General features: G+C 43.9%; 1 protein-coding gene and 1 long non-coding RNA gene across 7 annotated transcripts in view; both read left to right on the top strand.

Annotated features, from left to right (window-relative positions):
• LOC110979451 (spectrin beta chain, non-erythrocytic 5-like) overlaps window positions 1-9,945 on the top strand; it is a 143,759-nt gene extending 133,814 nt beyond the window's left edge. For all 6 annotated transcript variants that reach the window (XM_022235248.2, XM_087141951.1, XM_022235252.2 and 3 more), the window contains 2 exons: window positions 1,296-1,378; window positions 6,587-9,945. In XM_022235248.2, coding sequence (XP_022090940.2) covers window positions 1,296-1,378; window positions 6,587-7,348 — 845 coding nt within the window. In that variant the 3' untranslated portion in view covers window positions 7,349-9,945. The remainder of the gene's footprint in view (window positions 1-1,295; window positions 1,379-6,586) is intronic.
• A 4-nt stretch (window positions 9,946-9,949) lies between these two features.
• On the top strand, window positions 9,950-12,165 carry LOC147800426 (uncharacterized). Its single transcript, XR_015426634.1, has 2 exons — window positions 9,950-10,897; window positions 10,967-12,165. It is a non-coding gene; the product is annotated as an uncharacterized LOC147800426 (long non-coding RNA).
• The last annotated feature ends 2,068 nt before the right edge of the window (window positions 12,166-14,233 follow it).

Genomic DNA, 14,233 nt, shown 5'->3' on the forward strand with positions numbered 1-14,233 from the left:
AAAAAGAGATATCATGTAGTTTTCTTACATTTAAGGAGGAGTAGAAGATTGTACAAAGCATGTTCCAAAGTGAAATTCACTTCCTCTACCCTATAAATTAGAAATACTAAATCCCACCTCTAATGGAGTGCTCCACCTCAAAGCTCACTTTTGTATCATTTGTATCATCCAATGTGCATTAGCCTGTTGTGATGTTACCTTGTGCTTTGTAGTCTGTTGCCAACTTCATCCACCATTTTTGCATTTATTTAGCTACTGTTGACTGCTGCTAGGTAGACTGTGGTGTTTTAACACCTTTGGAGTGCACTGCAGTCTTTTGTTGAAAATGCTACATTGCTCACCGCATCAGTCAATAGCGTTTACTTTAAATCATCGATTAGATTTCCACTTCCCTTGGTCAGTAAACAGTAACAAAATAAAGATTTGCCACAACCTCTTTCTCAGTAGTTTATCAATTCTGCACTGGTTACCATGTGTCACTTTAACTTAGCTGCTTCATCAGTTTTTTTTCTTGTCTTCTTCCAAAGCACAAAGAATTGATGTGTACAGTGAAAAAGTCAGCATTGAGATATAGGTACATGTAAATGTTGTTCAGTAGTCTTAATGAGCAAAGCAACACCTCAACTGTGAACTGCAACTACTCACCAAGACAGGATTGCATCAGAAGGGTGAAGCTAGGCCTGACGAGTCCAGGGCTTGCTGGTAATATGGCTTGGCAACAAATGTAAAGACACGTGATGTTGCCTAAATGCCATTGCTTTGTCACAAATATACTGGTGCATATTTGGGGTGGGTTTTGTACAAAGGGGTGAACAGAGCAATTTCACAGTATCTGCCAATAATATGGGGTAACTTCTGCCCAATAAGTCCAGGAGGATCGTAGGCTGCCATCAGTTTCTTCTTAATTGTGGCTTATTCTGTGATCTCCTTCATTACTTTCACTCTAGCAATAATTGATTAGTGTGGGTATTGAACCTGAGACCTCTTGAACACAAGGAGCCACGTGGCTTGTGACTAGTGCCCCCTGAACAAAGATGTTTATAAATTGGAAGAACTAACAACTTAAGGCCAGGTAGATTGGTTGGTAGAGTGCTGGTACTGTGTTCAGAGGATTGCAGGTTCACATCCTGCTCCAGTCAGTGTGTTTCTTCCCCTGATAGATTGTATTAAGTACAGTAACAGTTTCCCTGTATGGATTAATGAATCACTATTTTTGACCATCTGATGACAATTAACCAGTACCAGTTTGTGATTGGTTTTTATAATGTATACCGTGATCTTTATTCTCTTGACAGATCAGTCAGAAACTGAGCCTCCACCTCTGCCAGCTTCTGCTCCTCCTCCACTCTACGACTTTGAGGACTCTTCCCCCGATGAGGTGCTTTTATAATCATTCAGCATCTTATCCTTTTAAAGTCCACCAGAACGATATGTTCAGAAATCATGTCAGATCATTCTTTCATTACTGGTTCATGTCAGTGGAAATGAAGTGATTGCTTGGATTTTCCAAACACAGCCTTTAAATTGGCTTCTAAAAAATGCACACGGATGTCAAGTGTCGTAACATCCGATGTCAATGAAACAATGAAAGTGAGATTGAAAATGATTTCTTCAAGATCAGTGCTGTAGTTTCGACTATCATTTTGGAGTCTGAGTCTTCTTTGTCTGAGTCTGAATCCAAGTTCAAAAAATCTGATTTTTTTTTGGTGCCATTAAGTCCTCTGCACTCAACCTACCCAAACAGTAACTAAATATGCAAATTCCTTAGAGTTCAATTCTATTTGCTAAAAACTTGATCAACTGTAGTGTGCCTTCTAGGCCCATGATGCATAGCAGCACCACTGCCATGTTCATCCATGTTCGTCACTTCAGGGTCTGAGCTATAGTCTGAGCGGGAAGTATCCAAATGCTCAATTCCCTCATCTCCACATCACATCGCAAACAACACCAGCTCCCAAGCACTGAGGTCCAACGGTGGTCTCCCTACCAACACCAACAGTACGGACTGCCTCACACCATGAGCTGCTGCCTTCAGACAACCATTCCACTGGCACACTGAGGTGTAATCTGGATGCTACCCTGTCCTGGGCCGACACCCCATTACCTTCCAGGTGGCCCCCAAAGAGACAACGCTGGGCCTACACGGGCACATCTCCACCCATGTCCCGGACAACGGAACTGCTGTGAGTCATAACCCATCCCACTCATGCGGCATGACTCAAAAGGCTTGCAGTGGGATGGCCCTATGCCACCCACACAACAGCCCATTAAGTGCCCCATGCCTCGAACCGCAGTCCTCCGTCACTCTTCATTGGGGGCATCCAGGTGTGGGTAGACTCTACATACTACCGGACCGCCCCTGTGGTCCCGGTGGAAACAAGGTGGCCAATGCAAGCACAATGCAGACAACAGCCGTCAAGACCTCTGTTTGCGGTATGGTGCTCCATCGTCCACCCATTCAGGCCCACACCTCTGCCTCGATTGACCACTCTTTCGGGCATCCAGGCATGCAGTAGATACCCTCCACGTGCCACCCTACATTCTTCGAGCAGCCTCTGGTGAATGCGAGGGTGGGTCACGTACACTCAATGCTGACCACTGCTCAAAGAACAGCTCCTATCACCTCACTATGCATCAGCCCGCAGGCCAGCGCCCAAGACTTTTGTGCTGGGGGCCACCTAGGCAGGAAACAGAAGTGTGCTATCCGGGCGACTCCCCACCATTCTCTGGGGCTATCCCGGTGAATACAACATGAGACTACGTATGACCAACCTACTGTGTGCAATCTTCCCACCACTGTTGCCTGTTCATGAATGCCTGCAGTAGATGAGTTGGCGCCTCACCTGCAGACCCCCCCCCATTGACTGCCCCAGGGATCTTTCCGATGTCTGAGACTTCGTCATTGAGGGCACCCAGGTGTGAAACAGTCAACAGTGATCTCCGGGCAGGCTCTCCTCCATCACTGGCCCTGCTTTGGTGATTACACCATTTGAATCAGCATCTGAACCTCAGGCATCTAAATTTACCGAACTTCACACCGTCTTGGATTCCTCAAGCTCTTTTAATCTACTTGTTTTTGTTGTTTGTGTGCTACGTTTATTTGTTCCAACTGTACCTTGTGTTAGCGAAACAGCAAGGTGTTTTCGGCAAGGCCCTGTTCATTTCACCATTTTATGCTTGCGCTCATCGAGATAATGAATAAAATGGGATATCAGGATACTTGTTTCTTGAGGCGATCTTCTATCTTTGGACGCTCCTTTTTCGACTTGCAATGTTTCTTTTCTTTCAATGCATGCGGCCTGACTTTAATAATTTTCCATACATGCATTGAAATGGCCGAAGTCCTCCAACCCAGGGACACAAAGGGCCACTCTTAACATAGGACAAGGCTCATTTTTCAATTGTTCATGAGTGTTTCAACATTATTTTGCATGTCCTAAACTTATAGACTGTCGCTAAGTTACACTTCGTCCGATTAAGCTAGTATTCCGGCAATAACTCCTTGTTTGATAAAGATGAAGTCAAACCATCTTTATCTAGCCTAAATGAAATCTTTCGTCACAGTCTCCGATTTATTTCATCGCTCTCTCATCCGAGTACCTTCCTTTTTGCACTTGAATGGGGATTTCTCCCTGCTCTCCAGCCCCCACTTTCAGTCGTACCGAAAAAAGAAAAAAAGTCACCTCTATCTTCTAGGAATTCAGAAACTATCTGGAAGCCACAATGGATTCGGAGGACGAACACTAGGACAATTTCTTGTCCCCCTTTGTGTCACTGTCTGGCTCCACACTAGTCGAGTCCTGCTCTGCCCTCTTCTCAACCCTCACGGGCAGTACTGGAAGATGCAGACCCGAAGGTGATGTCAACGCTGCCTCCTTTCCGTTGCATCTGACACCAATGACTACACCACTTCTTAAGTGGCCTCAATGCCTAAACTTACAGTAGTAAGGTTCCAGCAGACATTGCGCCAGTCAGACAAATACCTGTGTCTGCCCTTTCGGCTGACTACTTGGATTCATGTCCACCCCTTCCTTTGGCCCAATTCATGATTGAACTCCAATCTTCATTGATAATTATTACATATGGATGGAGTTCATTCGACATTAACTCAGCCCCTGTCAGATTCAACTCTATCTACGTCAGAGGAACTTCTGAGCTTCGACTCTGTCACTCTTTCAGTGTCCTAGGAGTCCTCACCTGCACAATTTTTACCGCCTACTTTCACCAACTAGCCTTTCCCTCAATCAAACACTTTGGCAACTGGCCCTTTGTACACAGAGCTTACTCTGGCATCACATGTAAGCTTACTAGACGTCCTTGATTTTGAAACAATCTCTTGATTCATGTTTTGTACATTCTCCGATTTAACTGAGTTTGGCTCTCGTCCTCAGCCCGGGCAATTTTCACAAGAGCTTATTTTCAGCCTGAGGGGAGAGCGTGGTAGACCCGGTTCCTCTTAGTCATCTTTATGAGGTCCCACTTACTAACATTCTCCTAGCCCAAATGTGACTCAACTATCTTCCTTCCATACACGATGGACTTCATCCAGTCACCTCTTGTTGGCAGTTGAAACCAAGGATGGACCCTTACCTTTTGGTTTCTACTGGCCCTTCTCGAATTTCAGAATACCTCCGTTCCTGAATCTTCATATTTCAGGAACATGAGTGCTTTGGTTTTTACACTGTCACTTCAACAGATAAATCCCAAGGAGATACTTACTTACTACACCTAGGCCCTCAAGACGAGTTAGAAATTCCTAGGAGCATTGGCCTTTGGGATTAACCTGAAGACAATCCAAATCCCAAAATTAACACCCCCTTTACAGGTGTCTGCTCTCAAAGAAAGATTCACCTAGTAGAGCAGACTCTACCCTACAACGTGACTGAGTCAGTCTTTAGATGTGCTTGACAAGCTAAATACTGACCTCCCTGCCCGACAGAATACTTAGTTGTTGATGTTCTGCACCAGTCTTCCCTTTCTCAAAGGTCACAGGACCCCTTTTTGTTTTCAGCAGGGTAGAGTTGCTCGTCCATGCACCCCTCCCCGTTACCTCTGATCCTGACAATTCGGCTCGAATTGGACTGGATAGATGTCTTCTTTCATGCCATTTGGGCCTTACAACCCTGGTGCAGCATTTATCCAGGCTTCTTGCATACACCTATAACAGTAGTAATCAGTTCTCTGTTCATGGTGTAACGCAGTAGCTGATTCTTCACTCCTTTGTAACTTGGAACTGCAGTCAGCAGTAGCATGTAGCTACTGCCTGCAGTCACAGCTACCCACTCTGTTTCCTCCAGATACTCTGACAGTGGGTAATCTCTTCCTGGCACGTTCACTCGATGTTCGTTCCAACCAGTTCATACCCGGTTGGGACCTGTGGTGTGTCCTCGAGCCCTTCCAAGGTCCTCCTCAGAATCCTTCACACAGGCCTCATTGCCACACATATCGGTGAGGCTGGACTTTCTACTTCCAGTAACTAATTCTTTCCTGGATTGTAGTCTGGTGATTGTATCCGTTACAAATGGCTCCTCAGGGTAGTAATACCACGGCGTCCTTCTCATCCACAGCATAGACTACTGCTCAAACCGTATTCATTCTCTCCTCACTGACAAGACAACTTCGTCTTTAATGTCATAGAGTACTCCTGCTCTCCTAATTACAAACCTTGCTGTTCTGTCCTTAATCCTCGTAATGATTTCTGTTCCGAACTATACGCTGAGAGGTACTGTGATTCTTCTCTTGCTATCACCCTGTTACACTTCACCTCCGGCTAGTCAAGTTTCTTTGGCCATTAGATTCACCTATCCTGAATGGCTAACCTTCACACACTTTAATCTCAGCCACCCTATCGTGATGCATGTGGCTAGGGTGGCGTACTTTGCCAACATCTTTTGGCAGTGTCCTTTGGAAGTTATCTGCGTGACAAATGCTAGAAACTCTATGGCCTTTTACCTCTTGCTAACTTAATATAGTTTCGTAATAAGTTCTTTCCTGGCGCCTGTACACTCACCTCTTCACCAAGAATACAACAATCCATACTTCATGAGGTACCTTTAGCTCTACACTGTATCCAATGGTCTCCTTTCTATGGTAGACCCTCATCATTCCACACTTTCAGTGTGTCCTCGCCTACCCTACCCTCCTCTGGGGTACAGTGCTACTCTGCATATTTAGTGACTGTTTGGGTAGGTTGAAGTCAGTGGACTCACGGCAGTGTGGGAAGAGTCTGCTAACGAATACCTACCCAAACAGTCACAGCCCTCCTGTCCTCCCCTCACCGGCACGGGCCTCAAACTCCAAAAAAGGATAAACACGGCAGTGGTGGCACTATGCATCATGTGCCTAGAGGGTGCGCTACGGTTGATTTAGCATTTAGCAAATGGAATCAAGTGCAAAGGAATTTGCATATTTAGTGACTGTTTGGGTAGGTACTAGACTCTTTCCACACTGCTATGGGGAGGAATTTGTTGCTCGGGGTTCATTCACTGTGGGGGACCATGTGTTGGTTCATGTGATTTCATGGGACCATTTCATGTCAGTGATCACATCAGTTTGTATGTGTCCCTGCTTTCATTGCACCCTTCAGGTCACAACATTGCCACAGTCACCAAGTTCCCCTGCAACTCCCACCCCGCCCATGAGGCGGCGTTCAAGAGCCTCCTCCATTGATGTCAAAAAGGCAGATGCATCAACTCCTCCACAATCTGCTCTTCAGAGCATCTCCGTAAACAAACCTCACCCAGCTACAGCCCTCCATGATCCTTCATCAAATCACCAGTCATTTCCTCCCCAGCCAACTAGGCCTGCACCGGCAGTTGCTCATCACGGCCCATCTTCACCAGCCCTTCAGGGACCTGGTGATGCCTCACATCAGCCCCCGTCACCCAGTTCCTCTCCCATCCCAGGTTCCCATCATCACCCTTCACCTCATCATCCCCATATATCCATCTCCCACACCATTGCATATGAGCATCCAAGAGGACATCATTCTCATTCTGCCTCATCCCAGCAACACCCATCTCATAGATATCAACACCCCACTCCCTCTCAGAAGCAGCCATCACCCAGGTCCCACCCTACCCAACCTCAGCAACCCAGGCGCCCTGCCCCACCTTCTCCAATCACTGTGACTCATGTAGAGTCCTCCCCGGCACAGCCCCGTCGGGCAGCACCCCAGTTCTCCCCTAGGGCTCATCAGGTGGACAGGGTCACAGCAGAGCCCCCTCCACCCATCCAACTAACAAGTCTGAAAGGGGGTCACCATCGGCCTTTCAAGTCCTCACCAGGCCAGGACTCCCCGAAGCTGAAAAGGAACAAGATATTTGGAGGTCTATTCAAGAAGAAGTGATGTGCCGTAAAGCAAAACATCCTTAATAATTCATTCATTTTAACTTTGAAATATAGCATTCAGGATTAATCAGATGATGTCAACTTGATCTTAACTGTTCATGAGATTTCTCGAGAGCGTAAAGACTGATGTACCAAATATGGCCTTTTTTAGCAGAATTTGTTTCCGTACATGAATCATTCAAATATAAAAGGACTTTAACCCTGAAGGTTTGGTGGTGCACACAAGCATTAGTTCATAGGCTTGGCTCTGGCAGTACAAGATATATTTACCCTTGAAAACGGTTTCTATGCATTTAAAGAGAGTATAGCTCAGCAAAAGGTGTACAAAAGACAATAATGCCCAGTAAGACGTTAAGTGTTTCCAATCAGATTGTGAAGCTTCACTCAATATTAGCCAAGCGTTTACCACACACTTCTAAATCTGACATGCTCTCCCTCATAGTCTTCACTGAAAGGAATACTTTATTTGCTTTGCACAGCTCCACTAATGTGCTTTAAGAGTACATTTTCTAACCCATTTGCGTCATGGTTTGTGAGTAAAAAGCCGTGTACACAGAGAGTGTCATTGTATTTTTAACACGATGGAGTGAGTCGATTGTTGAAACTAACCAGTTGCTGCTGGCGTTACAGATGCACTCTGCAAGGCTGACCAGTCAGCGCTGCTGTAACATTTGAGGTAGACCTGCCCAACAAGCCTCTTGTGCTTGTGGCGATATTCGTTAACTTGTTTCTTCACCGAAGAGTTGTTTCTTCCCCGTTAGTCGTGGCTTATTGCATTTGGGCCGATATGTTACAGGAGATGCATGAAATCTCCACTGCTGCATACGAACCTTTTTTTCTGTTTCTCATTACAACTGATAGGCCTGATATGAATCATTATCATTTTTGTTGCCTCTGCTGCCGGTGCTGTCATGGGGTTATCAAAACAAAATATGGAAACGTAAACCCAAAACTAGGACAAGACAATCAAGACTGTATGGAGGTTTGGGAAAAACACTAGGTAACTGAAGCAGCAGACTACAATCATTGTACAAATATTAGCCTTCTTATAATTCCAGTTGTATGGTATTTGGACGTGATTTGAACCCCTGACGTGAGGGAAGAATCACCAGTGTCGAACGGGGGAGTGTTTGCTAGAGTACATGTACTAGCACAGGTACTAGCACAGGTACTTGGAGAAGCACTTAGGCCTAATTAGAGAGCAGGACATTGCACCACCCATTGAGTACCAGTAGAACTAAACAGATGGGAGTACTTGGCACAAGTGAATAATGAGTACTGTAAAATCCGAGTGCTGCCTCAAGTGTTGTTGTGATTCTATAATATCTCGATAGTGTGGTCACAGACTTGCCTCTTACAATTCAATAGATGCCTATCGTCCTTGCCCGGTTCTCTGCATTCAGTGACATTCGTGCTCTTAGCAAGGGAAAAACAATATTTCTGGTCTTCACGTCCCCAGCGACCATTTCAGTTTGTTCGGTGGCATGTAGAAACTTAGGCTAATAGTTACATCGTTCCATGACATTGTTCTGCATGTCCGCCCCTAACTTCCCCAGTGGAGCCTGTCCACAAAACACATTTCGCCATATGAAGGGTTTTGTGGAAGTCGGATAAATGAGCCTTTCCTTCTATTTCAACTTCTGTTTGTGTCCCCTTCTTTTTTGGAGATCCAGCCCAGTGATGGTTGCTGGGATATGCAATAATAGTGATGTGCTTCGTGAACTTGCGCACAGAAGCTATTTCCAGATATTTTACAGAGTGGTACTGAAGTATTTTGCAAAGACTGACCTGGCCTTAATTTCAAAGTGTGCCGTTGGAGCTTTAAGCTTAGATCGTAGAGTGTGCACCAACGTGTCGGCAACTGTGGCATGGGTCGGTCGTGACGAACGCTAGATTTCCGGGCAATTCAGTGGGGTTGAAGGGAAAGGTTAGCATACAAACATGTCGAAGGGTAATACGCATACAAAAATTCCCCCAGCCTAGCGTGTATTGCATCCAAGAGGGTTATTTTGGGGAACTTGTAGCAGATAGTATATTGTCCATAAAGAACAAACTTGTTGAATCTTGCATTAAATATCATTGATGACTCAGAATGTTACTCAGTACATTTGTTCTGTGGAATGAAGTTGAAAGCAAAGTTTTGATTTGAAATTCTGTTTGAAAAGTCACATTCTTGTGGAAGTAATCAACATTGCTGTTTTTATTTTTTACGCTTCTGTTCGCTGCAGTATGTAAAATATTCGTGTACAGGTTTGCGTAAATACCTTGAATGTGTTTTCATTTTTGCATCTTTTATACATTAATGGAATGTGTTTTCATTTTTGCATCTTTTATACATTAATGGATTTTGTTTGGCAGAATTATTCAGGTTCTGAGATTAATGTACAGCTTTACTTTGCAATTATATTTCCTGCTGAATTTTCTGTTTACGCTACTATGGTATGCACGCTTTCACCGTGGGGAATGGTTTCAATGAATCGCTGAAGTATAAATTGTAAATGGCTTCTGAGTTTCATAGACAGTGGATTATTTATACATGCAGCTCATGAATGATTACTTTTAAGTTGGAGGCTGAAGATGCCAGAGTGTTTTTGTAGTTCCTTCTTTAAAACGAGAGGTGAAAATGGGAGGAAAACTAACGAACTCTAAATAACCCTCAACGTTTAAACAACACGGAAGGAAAACCTCCCTTGGGAGATATTGAAATTGTAAAATTGAGGTATATGTATCTTTTTAATAATTGAAAGATTAACAAAAGAAACGACTGTGTGCCGTGGAAAACAAACTTCTGATTGTTTTGTAACAAGTTGCTAGCTTTTGTGACTCAAGTTGAGTCATTGTAACGCGTGACTCGAGTCGAGTCATTCGGCAAGAAAGTCGAGTCAATTACTTAGCTGGAGTCAGTTCGAGTTACAAATATTGAGAGTAATACGATTCATAAAAGTGTAATGAGTAAAATGTGGTCAAACCACATCTTACGCTTGATGGAGTATCACTGTAAGTTACTGCAAATATTTTGTAACAAAGAACTTTGCTTTTATTTTTGGGACGATGAGGGACTCGAGTCGAGTCACAAATTACTCGTCGGGACTCGAGTCTGCAAAATTGTGACTCGAGCCGGACTCGAGTCATTGACACGAGTCAAGTCATTGACTTGGGTCAACCCCCTGAACATGTTACCGTTTGTGGGATGCATGCCTTCATCTTGTTTTACATCTGAACAAAGCTTTATGAATGCATGCATAAAAGACTAGTGAACCACAAGTACATTGGCAGATTTTTTTCTGTGATAGTATCGCATGTCATATTACTATTGGATAAGCAAGAGCTTCTACAGGGCGCTATCGCTGAAGCAGCGTTGTTAAATTCAGAGGCAACGAAAGTGCAGTTGGTGTGCTGATGCATATCACAGGCGAATTAAGCCCTGCCCTTGGTTAAAAGCAGACGACTGCGGATAGGTCTATAACCTGTGTCACTTGAAGCCCGCTGTGCTCATGCGACTGTCTTCGTCAAGGTGTTGGATGTCGTGCACAGTGATCACTGGCGGGTTGCTCCCTCAGTGGCTAGCTACATGACACCTTGCACCATACATAGCTCTGCCTTGAACTTTTGGCAGATTCCTCCACCAAGGCTAGTAAACCAGCCAAGTCCGAAAGGTGTACGGCGGACTGTAAAATCTGTATTAGAGTAATGCAGTAACTATTTATATTTTCATCAGTACCGCATGGAATTCTGAAAAGAGTGTTGGTATTTATTTACATTAACTGTGCTGAACATATTTCTCCGTTTGATCTATTTTGGTAACCAGTTATTTGAATCTTTTATTACGATCTTACCATATATAGTTACCGTATTTTAACGGATTATTTACAGTGATATTTCCAAGTGTGTATTTGCACGCCATTTATTTTGTAGCGCTGTACATATTTTATAAACAACTTTGTTCTTATAACATTCCATTATTTACATTACGTCCGTCTCTACACTTGTTGTATCAGCAGTTTTTTATACCTTTTTATGAGCAGAACGTGAAGAAATGGCTGAAATGACAGTGATACTTATTTAGTAAACAAGCTTTGTGCAAATCAATGGTGATGCTAGTGTGGATTTTAAAAGGCGTCGCCTCGTAACGACTCAGCAAGCATTTGGAAACGGTCGCCGACACTTTGTTGAACGACTGCGGCCTCCTCTAGCGAGAGAAACGATGCTAACGATGCGCATTTGCGTCGGTTCTTAGCCTTTGTTGAATCCGTCCCTGACAAAAACAGGCAAGTGCAATTATCCGAGAAGCCACAAAGCGTGCCTTACTCCCTTTGGTTGGCCTGTGAAGTATACTGATGTAATGATGACAAGAGGCGACTCTTACTGGTCAATGTCTGATGTGCTTTCAAATACAGGGAAGCTTTCCCATAACTTCCTGTGCCTGTATATTTTTCGAATGTCAAACTTTATAATGTTTTTTGTATACTTCACTTTTTCAAGAGACCATGAAATTGACGTTCAGTGGTTTGCGTTTGAAGTAAATCTCTGCACGTGTAGTGTTACCTTATATTTGTAGTGAGCTTTTTGCGACGTGTTCCTTTGCCCTTTTCTGGTCGGCGTTCATTCTAGTTTTATTTTTTTTCAGTTTCGTTTTTCCGTTTTGTGTTATTCAAATAGTATGCTATATCGTAGATTTAAATTTATTATTGTTACTGTTCTGAAGGATAAAGTAGCCACATACTTAATTCAATCAAGGACAAAGTTTCAAGCCCTGTTTGGATCCTTCTCTGATTAGTGATTGATTATACCAATGCTTTAATTTCTCAGCTCTCAGTGGAGTCGATTGTGCTGTTTGTGATTTTCATATGCCTGATTGTACACTCATAACTAGTCGTTGTTCGGTTACGTGGTTAGTGTTTAAGTACCCAACCCGTTACATCAGGCACTTTGCTCCCTCATTAGCGTTCGAGTTTACTCAGAATGAATATGTCAACATCGCCTCTGTGCAGTCGAGACGGCAGAAGCTGGAGCCGCTGCATGAACACGCGTGTCCCGGCCCATGGGTCAGGGTATGTCATGATATGTCATTGTCCAACGCGTGGCCGCGCGGCTCCTCAGTGTGCAGAACCAATTTCGCCATCGGCCGCACTAATGTCATGCGCAGAGAGGAAGATGTTTGGCAGATGCACCTCCTGGCACTCAGGTGGGGAAGACTGAAATGCCAGGCTCTGCTGTCGTGGGACACGTTGGAAAAAAAAAAAAAGCCTGCACCGCCGAGGCGCACTGTTCTGATGTGATGGTGACTTAGAAGATTAAATCATTTGTTCGTCATGTCTTTCCTGTACGAGGAGGGGCGTCTGTAACCGAAAGGTTCACTGACTAAGGGGCCGTTCAAAATTTCTGATGTTTTTAAATTTTGTAGAAATTGTTTTGAACCACACACCCTCCCACCTACCCACCCTCATTTTCGATTAAAAAAAAAATGATTGTGTTCAAGAGCTCAGCGACGGTCAAGCAGAAAATCAGGTTTCACTGAACCGATGAAAATACGTGCACTGAAACCTCGATATAAATATATGAAATTGAAAAATACCAGTATGTAAAGAGCAATATCATTTTGTGAACTAACTTGTGAAACCTTTTTTGTATTTTTTTTTCATGTTTTCGGGTTGTCAAAATTCAGAATGTCTCATGTTGTCGCGGGGGGTCACTGGGTCCCGTTCATTCCATGTCGTTCTCCCTCCCTCTAGCGGTAGGAACTACTTCACTGTGCATGCATCTCGTGTGCTTCCACGCAATTTGCGCGATGCAAGTTGCTTCACGTTTGCGTGAAAGCCTGCAGTTGCAAAGTACCACTAACGGCGACCATTTTGTATCTGATTTCATGCACCCTCATCTACACGAACATTTAGGGACAATTTATTTTAGGCGACACCTACAATAATATACAATTTTTTTAGACGACACAAACAATGCGTTCGCGGTCAGAATAGGCCGGGTATCACACGGATCGCTGGCGCGGCGCGCGTCATTTACGCGACTCAAAATATCGATTTGTTTTTCCTTTTTTTATTTGAAAATTTCGATTTTCAAAAATTTACCTTGAGCCACCCACCACTATTTCGAAAAAACACCATAGAAAATTTTGAATGGCCCCCAAGTCAAATCAAAGGTCAGTACTAACGATGAAATGCGTCCTAGGGAAATTTCCTCTTACAAACGCGTGTACCTCTTAGGCCAATGAACTGCTTTAAATGCTTACTGTTTTTGACAGTGAAAGTTGCACACTTGCTCATTTATCGTCCACATACACCTCCAGAAAGATATACGTATTTTCACCCTAAAAGAGCCGGGGGGGGGTTGTACCCTGTCGGAGCTGAAGGAAGGGGAGGGAATCTACCCTCAAAAACTCGACCGTCAAAACTCAATCGTTTTGAAACTTACTTGAGTGTCAAGACACTAATTATCAGTAATTTTAAACGTGAAATTTCAGATGGGGCTTTGATATTTGAAGTTCAAAAGATGGTGTGCACATCATTGGTGTAAAAATGACCGCAGGTTGTTACTATAAAAAATCCTTGGGGTTCAGCGCGTGGAAAAAAGCACTGCGACGATATTGGAGAAAATGTTGTAGGGGCGGATTCCACCCCCGGCTCTGTTAAGGGCTTACCCCTTAACTGGCTCCCAAAGTCCGCCCCTGAGGTCCTTTTGCTCTAGTTTAGGCAAAGTGGGATCCAAAATGCTTATATTAAACCTGCCGCTGCTGATAACAACGTATGTATTGCCGCTCTTTCATCCGATAGAATTTTATTTTAAGCAGGCGCTTTGTCCGCCCCTGCCTGCATGGTTTCCAGTCTTCCTCTTTAATTAAACAACGGTACAAAATGTTTATACCAAAAGG

Source organism: Acanthaster planci, linkage group LG01 (genome assembly GCF_054643075.1).
Source record: "Acanthaster planci isolate LZ-2023a linkage group LG01, COTS_SCS, whole genome shotgun sequence".
Classification (NCBI taxonomy): Eukaryota; Metazoa; Echinodermata; class Asteroidea; order Valvatida; family Acanthasteridae; genus Acanthaster; species Acanthaster planci.